Consider the following 17477-nt stretch of genomic DNA (forward strand, 5'->3'; position numbering starts at 1 on the left):
CAGATTTTCCACTCGGAATAAGGACACCCAATTGTTTATGCAACACTCAATTAGAAGCATTGTTATTAACTGTATACGAGTGGAATATGAGAAATCTCTCTCTCGCTCTCTCCCTATAAACCCAACTCTTACACAGGTAAATGCATTTTACAGCGTGCAAAAGAAAGGAGACAAATGTGACACTGTTAATACGGCTTGGCAACTCGACAGCATATTATATATATATATATATATATATATATATATATATATATATATATATATATATATATATATATATATATATACAAACACCGCTAGACAGATGGTATGACTTCGAAAATAACTAGTTTTACTGAGATCTCTGTCGAGTTATATGAACATATTCTATACATAATACATACATATATATACATATGTATTATGCATACGTTACTTGACAAAAAACATACATTCACAAACAATACTATCATGCTTAAGCAGCATTAATTATACACACACACACACGCATACATACATACTTATATATATATATATATATATATATATATATATATATATATATATATATAGTATATATATATATATATATATATATATATATATATATATATATATAGAATATACTAGTCAAATATGTATTTTTAATAACCACAATGACCTCTTAACGTCTCGAATCCTTCACGCTTTTTTGAATACGCTTGTCACTACGAAGTCTTTGGATCCAGGTGCAAGAAATATGAGGTAATTATGATGTCCAGTAACGGGAAACGAATCCATGTCCCATAAGGTCGGCAACGTAACCTCGTCGTGCTTCTGGGACACGGGTTCGTTTCTCGCTACCAGACACCATAATTGCTTCATATTTCTTGCACCTGGATCCAAAGGCTTTGTAACGACAAGCGTATCCAAAAAAAGCGAAGATTTCGAGAAGTTAAGAGGACATTGTGGCTATAACAACTGTCAACTTATTATTAACTGAAAAATTCCTCTTCGGTCAACATATATTTATGAAAATATATTATTTCCGAGGAAGAGTGAACTGGATATTAAAGGACATTTATAATTTAATGCCCGCATACACACACACACGTTATGTATGTATATATATATATATAATATATATATATATATATATATATATATATATATATATATATATATATATATATATATATATGTGTGTGTGTGTGTGTGTGTGTGTGTGTGTAGATTTCCCGCGACGATATTTTCACAGATCGTGGAAACCAAATTAAAATTCCACTAAATTTATACAAATTAAGTTCGCTCGTATTTTTGGGAAGCAGATCTTTGAAAATCTGGGACGATCTTTATGAGGCAAACTTCCTCACAGAGGATGACTCATGATTTGTAATCCGGTGGTTCAATGTACAAGGGAGTCATGTTGCTTTTCATTCCAGTCATCAGTCATGGAGATGGCATGTTATGGAATGAAGGCGGAGATGAACTTTGGCATCTGCAGGAGGAAACTTTCTCTCTCTCTCTCTCTCTTTCCAGAAGAAAAGAACACCTGAGTCGAGGTCTATCGGAAACTGATGCCAAAATGACAGTCGCTGGATTAATTAGCATATAAATTGCTCCTAACTATGAAAAAAGAACAAGATTTACATTGCATTGAAGCCACATAAAAATTCTGAGTTTATTTGCAAATAACGGTTTCTTTTCATATTCACTCTCTTCATCATCTTGTTTCTATGTTGATCGGCAGTTGTATTCCTTCGGTTCTTCATCCTTATGTCTGTTCATTTTTCTCTCAATAGCAGTCTCAATTTTTTGTTTAATAAGCGCTGAAGTAGTTAATATTTTCATCAAATCATAAAGATATGAAGTATTATTCATTAGTTTTGTGTACGAAGGTGAATAACGATTTCTCTGCCGAAGTAAGAATATTTTAAATTCATAGTGAATAAGGATATCGCTGCTGAGCCTTATCGTCAGTGAACGCATGCTGCGATTTTAAATAATTCTCTACAGCCTCTTATTAGTTCGAATACCACCAGACGATTTTAAATCATTCTCTTGAGCCTTTTATTATAAATCATTCTTTCCAGCCTCTTATTAAGTCGAATACCAACAGACAATTTTAAATAATTCTCTTCACCCTTTCATTAGTTCTAATAGCACCAGACGATGCTTCCGCGAACAAAATTTCCTGGAGATGAAAATATCTTCGGGGCTTTTTCCGTTCTGTAATATGAGCAGTGTCTGTCTATATTTGTGGCCTAGATGAATGCGTTGGTTGACATGAGTTCCATTTACTCACGTAAACAGCCACGTCAAGATGTATACTTATCACAGATTCATCTGTAGGTTTCTACGAAGATGTAAGCGCACGACGTTTGTTCCTCGTCTCACCGCACAGAAGACACACACTTAAACGCGCGCGTCTCTCTGCGATTGTCCTTCCTTTATCCACCGGCACAATCACCATCACCCAGAATAGACCAGGATCCGTCCATCTCTCGTCCTCAATAGCTCCGGGCCCATCAAAGACGTCCAGCGAAGGGCTTTGATCGCCTCTCGTTATCTCCAGAAGCGTCTAAATATATCAGATTCTCCGAAGGGGAAGAGATGAGGGACGTCGGAAATAACCAGAATCGAAGATCAAAAAGGGACATTAACGAGACAGAGCGAGTGAGGGCGCCTCTGCCGGTATGGAACTTTTGGGGGGACCGTGGCTGTGGTTGTCACGAAAGGTGCACAAGAAGAAGAAGACCTTTCGTTAATCCTGTAATGTCCGTCTATATATGCTTACCTGTACTGTGTTTCTCATTGTTCTGATCAGTCTTGCCTTTAGTTAAGGGTCGTTCAGACCATAAGATCTCAGGCATTGCTTATTTTTCCTTTTCCTCCTTGGCATTATCTGTTTTTATACATAGTAACACGTCTTATATATTTCTGATGATATATATATATATATATATATATATATATATATATATATATATATATATATATATATATTATACTGAACTTCTGCCTGCCATATTACTGCGGTCTTTGCTTATATACTGAAGTTACGTGCATCTACTGTGATTATTAAGTATACACACGTAAAGACACACACATACACACACACACACACACACACACACACACACACATATATATATATATATATATATATATATATATATACTATATATATATATGAAATAAATTGCTTTCTCTACCATTCTTATAAACAAATTACAAATGCTATCACCTTTAGCTTTATTCAACATTACTTTTATACTTGTATGTGTGCAAGTATGAACTTATGTATACATGCACACACAATCTCGTCCTCCATTAAAGGAAAAATAATTAAAAACGAAAATAAAATAAAAATTTAGTACATTTCCAGTCGCAAGAACGAAATCTAATATTGACAGCCATATTTGAACCATGAATGCTTCTTAAAGTATTCTCTCTCTCTCTCCTCGCTCCTCTCTCTCTCCTTCTTCTCTCCCCTCTCTCTCTCTCTCTCTCTCGTCTCCTCGTCTCTCTCTCTCTCTCCTCTCTCTCCAAGATTAAATTGACATTTATTCCACCGTTCCAGGTCCATGGGAATACACCGGAATCGATTCCCAGCAGGAACACTGCATTGCTTAGACTGAGACACATCACTCTAATCTTGTGTATTCCAAGTTGTACACCTCACGTGTCACAGAGAATAAATGTAAAAGTTGTAAATGTCTAGCTGAGTACATTGTACAAAACTGCAGATTTACGTATTTCAATCTTTTCCTTTAATGAAAAACAAGACCAATCATTTGGTCATTAGACAGATAGCTTTGTCTTTAGTTGCTATATATAACGTGGTTGGGAAACAAACCAGTATGCAGAGATTAAGTACATTTAGTGTCAGCCGCAATGTGGTCTATTTTAATGAGAAAATTTGGGGAAGAGATTGGGGAATGACTTAGAGACTGTATGGAGTAAAGGTGAAGGAACCAAGCCAAAATGAATATGATCCTTCCATTTAGTGAAGTATGCAACGGGTATTATTTTACCAATGAACAATTTAAACCGAAGTTTCATCAGGCTGAAATGACATATTAAAAATGCCAAAAAAAGCCCGGCGCAAAATATACGTCAATACAACAGATTTCGAAAAGGATAAATTATCACTTTCATTCCCCACTACATAAGGGTTCCCGAGGTCAAAGTTTAATAATAATAATAATAATAATAATAATAATAATAATAATAATAATAATAATAATAATAAAACATTGCTAGACTTATCACATGGCTATTTCATCTTTAAGCGCATCCTGATATTGAATATTAACATTACTACAATATAATATTAGTAATTATATAAATTCACACACACACACACACTCACACACACACACACACACACACACACACACACACACACACACACACATATATATATATAATATATATTATATATATAATATATATATATATATATATATATATATATATTATAAAACATATATGGATGACTTGGTTGGGTGGTAGGATTGCGGGTAGAGGCCAAGTGAATGGCTGTGGGTGTAAGGTGCGGGAGAGGCCAAGTGGATGACTGTGGGGTGTTAAGGGTGGCCAGGTAGAGGGTCCATGTGATTGTGGTTTGTAAGGTTCGGGTAGAAGGCCAGGTGGATGACTGTGGGTGAGGTTGCGGGTAGAGGCCAAGTGGATGACTGGTTGGTGGGTAACATTGGCGGGTAGAGGCCAAGGTGGATGAACTGAGGCCTGGAGGTGGCAGGGTAGAGGCCAAGTGGATGGACTGGGTGGGCTTTGTAGGTTTGGGGATAGAGGCCAAAGGTGGATGACCTTGGAGGCTGAAAGGGTGGCCAGGTTTATGAGGCCAAGTGGATGACTGAGGGGTAAAGGTTGCAGGTAGAGGCCAAGTGGATGACTGTGGGTGTAGGGTTGCCCGGGGTAGAGGCAAATGGAATGACTGTGGGTGTAAGGGTTGGCCGGTAGAAGGGCCAGGTTGATGACTGTGGTGTAGGTGGGGTAGAGGCCAAGTGGATGACTGTGGGTTGTAAGGTTGCGGGCGGGTTAGAGGCCAATGGGATGACTGCTGGGTGTAAGGTTGCGGCGGGGTAGCAGGACCAAGTTGGATGGACTGACTGGGTTGGGTTAACATTTGCGGGTAGCGAGGGCCAAGTGGATGGACTGTTGGGTGTAAGGTTGCGGTACGGAGGACCAAGTGGATGAACTGGTTGGGTGAACATTGCGGGTAGAGAGGCCAAGTGGATGACTGTGGGTGTTAAGGCGTTGCGGGTAGAGGCCAAGTGGTATTGACCTGTTGGGATGTAAAGGTTGTCGGGTAGAGGCCAAGTGGAATTGGACTGTGGGTGTAAGGTTTTGCGGGGGTTACGAGGCCAAGTGGATTGACTGTGGGTGCTAAGGTTTGCGCGGGTAGAGGCCAAAGTGGATGACTGTGGGTTGTAACATTGCGGAGGGTAGAGGCCCAAGTGGGATGACCTGTGGGTGTTAAGGTTGCGGGTATGAGGCCCAAGCGGGATGACTGTGGGTTGTAACATTTGCGGGTAGAGGCCAAGTGGATTGACTGTGGGTGGGGTGTAAAGGTTGCGGGTTAAGAGGCCAAGGTGGAATTGACCTGTGGGTGGGGTAAGGTTGCGGGAGAAGGCCAAGTGGATGGACTGACTGGGGGCGGTAACATTGCGGGTAGAGGCCAAGTGGATGACTGTGGGGTTGGGTTAACATTGCCGGGGTTAAGAGGCCAAGTTGGGATGACTGGTGGGTGTAAGGTTTGCGGGTTAGAGGACAACGTGGATGACTGTGGGTTGGGGGGGTTAACATTGCGCGGGGTAGAGGGCCAAGTGGATGACTGTGGGGTTGTTAACAATTGCGTTTAGAGGCCAAGTGGATGGACTGTGGGTAGAATAATAAGAAAGGTTGCAGTAGAGGCCAAGTGGATGACTGTGGGGTGTAACGGTTGCGGGGTAGAGGCCAAGTTGGATGACTGTTGGGTGTAAGGTGCGGGTAAGAGGCCAAGTGGGATGACTGGGGGTTAAGGTTGGCGGGGTATTAGAGGCCCCAAAGTGGGATTGACTGTGGGTTTTGTAACATTGCGGGGTTAAGAGGCCAAAGTGGATGACTGTGGGTTTGTAACATTGCGGGGAGGGAGAAGGCCAAGTGGATGACTGTGGGTTTGGGTTTTGTAGTAACATTGCGGGGGTTAGAGGCCAAGTGGAATGACTGGTGGGCTTGTTAAGTTTGCAGAGGCCAAGGGTAGGATGGACCGTGGTGTAAGGTTGCAGGTAGAGGCCAGGGGACTGGGTGGGGTTAAAGTTGCAGGTAGAGGCCAAAGTGAGGATGGACTGTGGGTTGTAAAGGTTTGGCTTGCAGGTAGAGGCCAAGTGGATGACTGTGGAGGGTGTAAGGTTACAGGTTAGAGGCCAAGTGGATTGACTGGTGGGCTTTGTTAAGGTTGCAGGTAGAGGCCAACGTTGGATGACGTGGGGTGTTAAGGTTGCAGGTAGAGGCCAGTGCGGATGACTGTGGGTGTAAGGTTGCAGGTAGAGGCCAAGTGGATGACTGGGGTGGGGTTTAAGGTTGCGGGTAGAGGCTAAGTGGATGACTGTGGCGTGTAAGGTATTGCAGGTAGAGGCCAAGTGGATTGACTTGTCGGGTGTAAGGTTGAGGGTAGACGGCCAAAGTGGCGGGATGGACTGTGGGTGTAAGGTTGCAGGTAAGAGGGCCAAGTGGAAATGACTGTTGGGCGGGTAAGGAGGCGGGAAGAGGCCAAGTGGATTGGGAACCTGTGGGGTAAGGTAAGGTTTCGGAAGGTAGGGCCAAGTGGATGGACTGTGGGTGGTAAGGTTGCAGTAAGGAGGCCAAAGGTGGATGACTGTGGGTGTAAGGTTGGCCAAGGGGATAGAGGCCAAGTGGATGGACTGTGGGTGTAAGGTTGCCAGGTTTAGAGGCCAAGTTGGTGGGGACTGGGTGGAGTAAGGTTTGCTGGGTGAAGGCCAAGTTGGGATGACTGAGGCTTGAAAGGTTGGGGCCAGGTAGAGGCCAAGTTAGGATGACTGTGGGTGGTGTAAGGTTGCAGGTAAGAGGCCAAAGTGGGGATGACGTGAGGTGTAAGGTATTGCAGGGTAAGATGGCCAAAGTGGATGAACTGTGGGGGTGTCAAGGTTGCGGGGTACGAGGCCCAAGTGGGATGACTGTGGGTTGTAAGGTTGCGGGGTAGAGGCCACGTGGAGGACTAGAGGGCTTGAAAGGTTTGCAGGTAGAGGCCAAAGTGGAATGTACTGAGGGTGGGGTAAGGTTGCGGGTATTAGAGGCCAGGGTGGATGGATGACTTGGGTCGTAAGGTTGCGGGTAGAGGCAAGTGGAATGACTGTGGGTGTAAGGTTGTTAGGTAGAGGCCAATGGCATGGACTGATGGGTGTAAGGTTGCATAGAGATCCCAAGTGGAATTACTTGGTGGGTGTGGAGGTTGTGGGGTAGAGGCCCAAGTGGATGACTGTGGGTGTAAGGTTGCGGGTAGAGGCCAAGTGGATTACTGGTGGGTGTAAGGTTGCGGTTAGAGGCCAAGTGGGATGACTGTGGGTGGTAACATTGCGTGGTAGAGTGCCCAAGTGGATGACTTGTGGGCTGTAAAGTTGCGGGTAGAGGCCAAAGGTGGATTGGACTGGTGGGTTTTTAAACATTTGCGGGTTAGAGGCCAACTTGATGACTTGTGGGTTTAAGGTTGCCGGTTAGAGTCCAAAGTTGGGGAGTGACTGTTGGTGTAAAGGTTGCAGAGTGAGGCCAAGTGGATGACCTGATGGGTGTAAGGTTTTTGGCAGGTAAGACGGCCAGTGGATGAAACTGGTGGCGTGAAGGTTGCAACGGTAGAGGCCAAGTTGGATGAATGTGGTGTAAGGTTACAGGTAAAAGGCCAAGTGGGATGACTGGTGGTTGGTAAGGTTGCCAGGTAAGAGGCCAAGTGGATGACTGGGTGGGGGTGTAGGTTTTGCAGGTAGAGGCCCAAGTGAATGACTGTGGATTGTAGAGGTTTGCCGGTAAGAGGCCAAGGGATGACTGTGGTTGTAAGGTTGCGTGGTTAAGGCTAAGTGGATGACTGTTTGGGTGTTAAAGGTTGCCGGTAGAAGGACCAAGTTGGAATGACTGTGGTTGTAAGGTTGCGGGTAGAAGGCCAAGTTGGATGACTGTGGTCTTGTAAGGTTTGCCGGGGTAGAGGCCAAGTGGAATACTGTGGGTGTAAGGTTTTGCAGGTAGAGGCCAAGTGGAATGACTGTGGGGTGTAAGGTTTTTGCCAGGTATAGGCCAAGTGGATGACTGGTGGTGTAGGTTTTGCAGGTAGAGGCCAAGTGGAATTGCCTGTGGTGTAAGGTTTTTGCGGGTAGAGGCTAGGTTGGGATGACTGAGGCTGAAAGGTTGCAGGTAAGAGGCCAAGTGGGGAAATGACTGTGGGGTGGTAAGGGGTTGCAGGTAGAGGCCAAAAGTGTGGAACTGTGGGTTGTAAGGTTGCAGGTAGAGGCCACGTGGGATGACCTGTGGGTGTAAAGGTTGGCGAGGTTAGGGAAGTGGCCAAGTGGAATGCTGTGGGTGTAAAGTTTGGCGGGTTAAAGGCCAAGTGGATGGACTGAGGCTGAAAGGTTGGCCAGGTAGATGCCAAGTTGGATGAACTGTGGGTGTTAAAGGGTTGCGGGTAAGAGCAAGGTTTGGATTGACCTGGTGGGGTGTAAGGTTGCGGGTAGAGGCCCAAGTGGATGGACCTGTGTGTAAGGGTTGTTTAGGTTAGAAGGCCAATGGGATGGACTGTGTGTGTAAGGTTGAGGGTAAGCCGGGCCAAGGTGGAATGACCTCGTGGGTTGTAAGGTTTGCGGTAGAGGCCAAGGTGGTATGAACTGCCGGCTGAAAGGTTTTTGCCCAGGTAGAGGCCAAGTGGATGACTGGTGGGTGGAAAGGTTGCGGGTTATTGAGGCCAAGGTGGATGACTGTGGGTTGTAAGGTTGGCGGGTTCGGAGGCCAAGGGGATGGACTTGGGTGGGTGTAAATGGGTTGTAAGGGAGAGGCAAGTGGATTGACTTTGGGTGGTTAAGGTTGGCAGGTAATAAGGCCAAGGTGGATGGAACTGAAGGCTGAAAGGTTGCAGGTTAGAGGCCAAGTGGATGACTGTGGGTTGGTTTTCCAGGGGTTGGCTTGGTTAGAGGCCCAAGTGGAATTGGGACTGGTGGGTTGGGTAAGGTTGCGGGTAGAGGCCAGGTGGATGGATGTGGGTGTAAGGTTTGCGGGGTAGAGGCCAAAGTGGATGGACTTTGGGTGGGGGTAAGGGGTTGTGGGTAGAGGCCAAGGTGGATGACTGTGGGTGTAAGGCTGTGGGTAGAGGCCAGGGTGGATGACTAGGGTGTAACGCTGTGGGTAGAGGCCAGGTGGATGACTGTGGGTGTAACATTGCGGGTAGAGGCCAAGTGGATGACTGTGGGTGTAAGGTTGCGGGTAGAGGCCAGGTGGATGACTGTGGGTGTAAGGTTGCGGGTAGAGGCCTAGTGGATGGCTGTGGGTGTAAGGTTGCCAAGTAGAGTCCAGGCGGATGACTGGTGTGTAGGTTTGTGGGTAAAGGGGTACAAAGTGGATGACTGTGGGTGTAAAGTTGCGGTAGAGCCAGGCGGATGACTGTGGGTGGAAGGTTGCTGGAGAGGGCCAAGGTGGAATGACTGTGGGTGTAAGGTTGCGGGTAGAGGCCAGGCGGATGACTGTGGGTGTAAGGTTGCGGGTAGAGGCCAAGTGGATGACTGTGGGTGTAAGGTTGCGGGTAGAGGCCAGGTGGATGACTGTGGGTGTAAGGTTGTGGGTAGAGGCCAGGCGGATGACCGCGGGTGTAAGGGTGCGGGTAGAGGCCAGGTGGATGACCGTGGGTGTAAGGTTGTAGGTAGAGGCCAGGCGGATGACCGCAGGTGTAAGGTTGCAGGTAGAGGCCAAGTGGATGACCTTGGGTGTAGGTTGCGCGTTAGAGGGGGCCAAAAAAAAAACCCCCCCAGGCGGATGACCGTGGGTGTAAGGTTGTGGGTAGAGGCCAGGCGGATGACCGCGGGTGTAAGGTTGCGGGTAGAGGCCAAGCGGATGACCGTGGGTGTAAGGTTGCGGGTAGAGGCCAGGTGGATGACCGTGGGTGTAAGGTTGCGGGTAGAGGCCAGGCGGATGACCGTGGGTGTAAGGTTTCGGGTAGAGGCCAGGCAGATGACCGTGGGTGTAAGTTGCGGGTAAGGCCCAGGCAGGATGACCGTGGGTGTAAGTTTTTGCGGGTAGAGGTCAGGCAGGATGACCGTGGGTGTAAGGTCGGGTGAGGCAGGCAATGACCGTGGGTGTAAGGTTGCGGTAGAAGGCCAGGCAGATGACCGTGGGGTGTAAGGGTTTGCGGGTAGAGGCCATGCAGATGGACCTTGGGTGTAAGGTTGCGGGTAGAGGCCAGGCAGATGACCGTGGGTGTAAGGTTGCGGGTAGAGGCCAGGCAGATGACCGTGGGTGTAAGGTTGCGGGTAGAGGCCAGGCAGATGACCGTGGGTGTAAGGTTGCGGGTAGAGGCCAGGCAGATGACCGTGGGTGTAAGGTTGCGGGTAGAGGCCAGGCAGATTGACCGTGGTGTAAGTTGCGGGTAGAGGTCAGGCAGATGACCGTGGGTGTAAGGTTGCGGGTAGAGGCCAGGCAGATGACCGTGGGTGTAAGGTTGCGGGTAGAGGCCAGGCAGATGACCGTGGGTGTAAGGTTGCGGGTAGAGGCCAGGCGGATGACCGTGGGTGTAAGGTTGCGGGTAGAGGCCAGGCGGATGACCGTGGGTGTAAGGTTGTGGGTAGAGGCCAGGTAGAAGACTATGGGTGTAAGGTTGCATATAGAGGCCAGGCGGACGACCGTGGGTGTAAGGTTGCGGGTAGAGGCCAATCGGATGACCGTGGGTGTAAGGCTGTGGGTAGAAACCAGGTGGGCAGAGGCTAGGTGGATGACTGTGGGTGTAAGGTTGCGGGTAGAGGCCAGGCGGCTGGGGAGGGGGGGGTCCGTGGGTGGTAAGGTTTCGGGTTAGAGGCCAGGCAGATGACAGTGGGTGTAAGGTTGCGGGTAGACAGGCCAGGACGGAGACCGAGGTGTAAGGTTGCGGGTTTAGAGGTCAGGGCAGATGACCGTGGGGTGGGTATAAGGTTGCGGGTTAGAGGTCAGGCACGATGAACCGTCGGGTGTAAGGTTGGCGGGGTAGAGGCCAGGCAGAATGGCAAGAATGACCGTGGGTGTAACGGTTGCGGGTAGAGGCCCAGGCAGTATAGACCGTGGGGTTGTAAGGTTTGCGGGTAGGAGGCAGGGCAGATGGACCGTGGGGTGTAAGGTTTGGAGGGGTAGAGGCCCAGGCGGATTGGGGTGGGGAAAACCGTGGGTGGTTGTAAAGTTTGCGGGTAGAGGGCCAGGTCGGATGACTGTGGGTGTAATTTGTTGGGGGTAGGGTAGGAGGTCCAGGTAGAAGACTATGGGTGTAAGGTTGCATATAGAGGCCAGGCGGACGACCGTGGGTGTAAGGTTGCGGGTAGAGGCCAATCGGATGACCGTGGGTGTAAGGCTGTGGGTAGAAACCAGGTGGGCTAGAGGCTAAGGAGTGGATGGATGGGACCTATGGGAAGGGTTGTGGGTAGAGGCAGGTTGGAATGAATGTGGGGTGTAACGGTTGTGGGCAGAGGCCCTAGGTGGATGAACTATGGGTGTAAGGTTGTTGGGTAGAGGCAGGTGGATGAATGTGGGTGTAAAGGTTTTTGTGGGTCAGAGGCCCGGTGGATGACTGTGGGTGTAAGGTAGCGGGTAAAGGCCAGGTGGATGACTGTGGGTGGAAGGTTGCGGGCAGAGGCCAAGTGGATGACTGTGGCTGAAAGGTTGCGGGTAGAGGCCAGGTGGGTGGCTGTGGGTGTAAGGTTGTGGGTAGAGGACAAGTGGATGACTGTTTGCGGGTAGAGAGGCAAGGTGAATGACTGTGGGTGTAAGGTTGTGGATAGAGGCCAGGTGGATGAAAGTCGGTTTAAGGATGTGGGTGGAAAGTTGAACGTGGAGGTGTTAGAGTGGAGTTTTGGGTGAAAGGCTGAATGTGGAGGGTTGTGGTAGTAGCGGTAGATAGTTGTTGGAAAGAGCTGTGGGTGGATGACTGTGGGAGTAGGTTTCTGGGTGTAACGGTGTGGGCTGTTAGGATGCTGAAGGAGTGCTGTAGGGAAAAAACTCCAGAGGCGATCCTACGGGGGTGGTGAGGGGGGGGGGGGGGGGGGGGTTGAACACTGGGAAAGCCCATCTTCCAGAACAAAAATGCAGGGAAGCGATCCCTCAAGGCAACATACTGGGGAGGCAGCTCCCCATATAGGGAAGCTGGGGGCGGGGAAACCCCCCAGGCATAAACACTGCGGAGCCCCCTTAAAAAAGGTAGGGAGGCAATCCCCACATGTACTGTACTGGGGAGGAGATCCTCCATATATGAGAGCTGTGGAGGTGATTCCCTAGGGACAAACACCGGGGGGAGGCGAGCCCCAGATAAAAAAAAGGTGGCGAGGCAAACCCCCCTACGCCATACTGGAGAGGCAATCCCCCATAAGAAAGCTGGGGGGAGGGGGGGTGAGATCCTCACAGTCAACATACTGGGGAAGCAATCCCCCACGTACTGGGGAAGCGATCCTAGCCAAGTAAAAATATCTAATCCTTCGGGCCAGCCCTAGATTAAGCTATTTAATCAGCTCAGTACAGTCTGGTAAAAATAAGATGTATTGTCGGCCAAAAAACTGGTGGCAGAGTTTCATAATTTTTCGTTCACCTGCCTGACGCACGATTCATGTCTTATTTATCTATTTTTCTTTTCAAAGATGGGAGAAATCATAAGTAATTACGTTAAAAACCGTCACTGATATCTTTAGAACATTATGTTATGTTATTGTGTAAAACTATTTTCCATGTAGCAAAATTAACGTGAGCGAAACAAAGTGATTAAAAACGTCATATCACAACCACTGATATACATTACCAAATAGATAGGAGACACCTAGTATCCCATAAATATATTCCTTACATTATCATTTCAATATTAAGTTGAAGGTAGTTGAACTATTTCATTTGTTAAATTTTACAGAAAACATTGGAATCTCACAAAATGCTATCAAATTTAAAAACGAAAAGAAAAAAAATAAAACGATAACCTGACAATGTGAAACATGCGACCTCACTCTATAGCTTTTGATGTTATGTGCACGGGAATCTAATGTCAATGTGTCATTTATCAGTCTAAGAAACATCCCTCGATGAGCGAGAGGCAATTATGGCACTGCAATCGGTGCAAGTTCTTGTTGGAGAGATACCAAGAAAGCTTAATAAACCGGAGAGAATCATACATAGATGAGTCAAATTGTTTAAAGAACGGCAAAGCTTAGAACAAGGGCCTAGAGGTGGAACACCTCGAAGCACCACAAGAGAGCAAGACAATACAATAGTGTAAAAATTTTGCTGAGCAACATTCATTTGTGAATTTTGAATTCTAGTGGCTCTTCAACGATATTGCTAAACAGGATCATGACTAGCTCTACGCGTTATGCACTGGTGTCTGATGAATACTTTAGATGGAGAGGAAGAGATTTTTAAATCTACACTTGAAATCTTTGATAGGTGTCTAATGAATAAGTCTAATGAATAAGCAAACTTATCTTTGATGGATGAGAGATTCAGTTATAGGCTTACTCTTTTTGTTTTGTTTTTTATCGGTAGCCAGTGAATACCACGGATAGGGATGGAAACAGTTTCAATGATGCATGCATTTTTTTTCTTCAAAACCTAAAGAATACTTTTTATTGGGAGATACTTTATTAACATCGGCCTAATCCCTCCATCACTCCTGTGTCACCTCCGCTCTCTTCTACATCTCAGGCGACTCGATCCGACTTCTCGCTACGAACTCCATCGTGTGAAAGCATCACTAATAATAATGGTTTTTTAAACATTCCCCGCACCGACAACGGACGCCTTAAAATGCATGTTTATAAAATATTTTCTTTTCAAAGAAACTTTATCTTTCATTCCCCAAAATATGTGCATACACTCGTATTACACCCTGTATGATTGTTGTAGCCGTCAAAGAGCAACCCTAGATTAAAAAAGAAATAAAAACATGAAATGGACTTAAAACGAGACATCACCTTTCATATTTCTTATCCTTTCAGCTACTTATAATATGCTTATGGTAGTAGGTCTAGGTATACATGTGAAACTAATTTGAATTAATTTCTATTTAGAAGAAATGAATAGCTACAAAAAGATCAACCTAAGAAAGCTTTAATGAAAGTAAGCCTTTCTTAATGTATTCGTCAGTTTTGACTCCCACACACACTATGATTGGTTTTTGACTTTGAATAGCTAGGTCTGATAAATTATGTTAAGCAATTACGAAAAGGATAAGAAGAAAGGCGAACTTGGCTAATAAAACAAAAATAACGGGAATAATCAAATAAAGCAGATTAACATATATATATATATATATATATATATATATATATATATATATATATATATATATAGTTGATTTAAATATTCATTCATATTACATATCCGAGAGGCGAACGAACCCCAGGTTACGAACCGCTGCTCTAGACAGTACCATTGGCGCTGATGCTCCGAATTCCTGAAGACGCTGTTATGTGAAACAGTTTGGTGAAAGTGTCATTTAACCAGTGCGTTTAACTTATTTAACATATATTGTTGTTAATTTATCTGCGTTAACTTATTTAACCTAAATTGTTGTTAAATTATCTCGCTACCTAATTCATCGAAGGATTTCGTGTTCAGATTATAGCGAGGTCAACACTATCTGACATTCACTTGTTTTCGGATCCGTGGCCTGGGAATGGGGGGGGAGGGGTGGGGGTGGGGGTTGATCCTACGCGTCCTGGGGGACCTAATCGGATGCAAAATTTAATCAACCTGATGAACATATTGTCTGGGATACTCCTCTCTCTCTCTCTCTCACACACACACTGGTTATTGTCACTTTTCCAGGTGGGTTATGACATTGATTTCATAATATTGTTTATCTATTTTTACATTTCCTTCTTTTTATGTCTCACATCTGTAGACTGTCGGAGTCTCTCCTCTCTCTCTCTCTGTATTTCTGTATCTCTGTTTATCTTTCTTACCTTTACCTTTCTTCTCTCTCTCTCAACTTTACCCTTCTCTCTTTCTCTCTCTCTCACCTTCGCGCTTCATCCTACGCATAAAAATACAGGTGGTAGAGGAGACTAAGAAACATAAGGTATAACTCTGCTTAGGACACGAGGGAAGGTGTATGGTATAGATTGTGTTTGTTTGTATGGTGTTTGTACGTTGCATGGAACCAGCGGTTATTCAGCAACGGGACCAACGGCTTTACGTGACTTCCGAACCACGTCGAGAGAGAACTTCTAATCACCAGAAACACACATCTCTTACACCTCAATGGAATGCCCGAGAAGTTGGATATAAAAGGAAAAAACTCTCTGTTGGATCCATGAACATGGAAAAAGCTTCTAATAGGTTGTATGAGAAGCAACTAAGAATGTTGATTAACTGATGAAAGAAATCAAAAGTCCTTTTTTTTATGGCAGTGAGGCTTGCTTTAGTATGTGAAGACAGGAGAGAGATTGGTTTGATGTTAAATTAGGTTCTCGAAGTTCAGCCCTTGAGCCCCTTGTGATTTCTCAAAACGTCAGTTTTGGCCGTTTTTAAACTTGTCATTTTGACCATTCGCCTTTATTTGCTTTCTTTTTCAATAACACAATGATACACGCAAATTCTGGTTTAAAATACCGCCAAAATGAGTATCATAGTATGAATAGTTACTTCATAGACTGGAAAAAGTGACTACAAGTGTTATCTTTTTGGATGGAATTAAATAAGAGGCAAGCGAATGAGTATCAAATTTAGTTGCAAAATTTTATGATAAGAGAAAGGGTAATGAACACAGAACGGACCAGCTGATGTTTGTAGATGATTCAGTACTGACTGGTGATAGTGAAAAGAAACTGCAGAAATCAGTGCCAGTACAAGAGTTTGAAAGTGCTAACAACCACAGTAAGATGCGAATGAATGTAACAAAGAGTAACTTTTGGGAGAGGGTGTGTGTGCAAAATACTTGGAAAGGAATAGGAGTGTAAATGGAAGCTAAGTTCAGGATGTATGACGAGTCTGTTGAGCCAAGCATCCTTTATGGAGTTGAAGTCTGGATGTTGTAGGTTGAGGAAAAACGCTTTTGAGCTACATAGACCAGATGCATGCGTAGTATATATGTGTGGTAAAAAAATTGGAATGGTAATACATATAGAGCTATGTGGAGGTAGTATTGATAATGTTATGTGAAGGTGAAATGAAAACCCTTCAGCTCTGCCTTGTCAGGCGGCAAATGCCCGTTCTGAATTTATGTAAAGCTATGAACACAACACCCGACTGAATATACACAGGGTAGGTATGGGAGTGATAGTGTTCTGTATCTGAACTATTACTTATATATGCGTACGCATATATGTATAAACTGTATATACATATGACAAAATATTGCACCAGAAAAGCATATATATATATATATATATATATATATATATATATATATATATATATATATATAATATATATATATATAGATATATATGTTTATACGTGTGTGTGAGTGTGTGTGTGTATGCTTTTCTGGTGCAATATTTTACCATATGTATATACAGTTTATACATATATGCGTACACATAAATATTATATACTATAGTATATATACATATATATAGTATATGAATCACATCACATTAGCGTGATTCATATACATACATCGAGCTACAAATGTCCTTTAATATCTAATTCGCTCTACCACGGAATTAATATATTTTCAAATATGTTAACCGAAGGGGAATTTCTTATTGACTAAAATATTCCCCTTCGGTTAACATATATGAAAATATATTCATTCCGAGGTAGAAGCGAATAAGATAATTAGGACATTTGTAGACCGATGTGTGTGTATATATATATATAATGTATATATATATATATATATATATATATATATATATATATATATATATGGTGTCTGAGACTTACAAGCCACACTTCTAATATCCCTTGTATGTCTTCTAATCTTCAAAACTGTTTTTCATTCAGTTTGAGACTCTGCTCTACTACATATTGTATTATACTTTGCGTTTAGTTCCATAGTAAATTTAGTGCTGTCCTGCAGAAGGCGCTGGGTTGGTGGCTGAAACAGCTGTCGGCTGATCCAGTATTTGTTTTTATTTCTTCAACACTTCAGCCCTGAAGAATGGAAGAGTACTTTATATATATGAAGTTTTGCTAGAGTAGATTCACATCAACCGTGCGTCTGATGTCTAGGCCCGTCCCTTACGACGCTCCTGATTGGCTGTTGATGAGCCAGTCACAGGGCTGGAACTCTCAGTCTTTCTCGAGAGTTCACACGGGCAGGATATATGTTCCACCTCTTCTGAGGGATACGTTTG

The 17477-nt window shown here is 44.6% G+C and overlaps 1 protein-coding gene across 1 annotated transcript; it reads right to left on the reverse strand.

The window, feature by feature from the left end:
* Positions 1-9042: 9042 nt before the first annotated feature.
* On the reverse strand, positions 9043-10834 carry LOC135197195 (putative proline-rich protein 21). The gene is made up of 2 exons (XM_064224208.1): positions 10427-10834; positions 9043-9936 (listed from the first exon to the last, which is right to left on the reverse strand). Exons 1-2 carry the CDS (start codon positions 10832-10834, stop codon positions 9043-9045), a joined length of 1302 nt encoding a protein of 433 aa, XP_064080278.1.
* Between the last annotated feature and the right edge of the window lie 6643 nt (positions 10835-17477).

The sequence above is a fragment of the Macrobrachium nipponense genome, chromosome 23 (assembly GCF_015104395.2).
Source record: "Macrobrachium nipponense isolate FS-2020 chromosome 23, ASM1510439v2, whole genome shotgun sequence".
Taxonomy (NCBI): Eukaryota; Metazoa; Arthropoda; class Malacostraca; order Decapoda; family Palaemonidae; genus Macrobrachium; species Macrobrachium nipponense.

Excerpts from the sequence above, each read along its gene's own strand:
- LOC135197195 (XM_064224208.1), bottom strand. The coding sequence starts at position 10,834 with ATGCAACCTTACACCCATAGTCTTCTACCTGGCCTCTACCCACAACCT. Across the intron at positions 9,937-10,426 it reads CCCGCAACCTTACACCCACG|GTCATCCACTTGGCCTCTAC; the intron begins GTCATCTGCCTG and ends CCTACACCCAAG.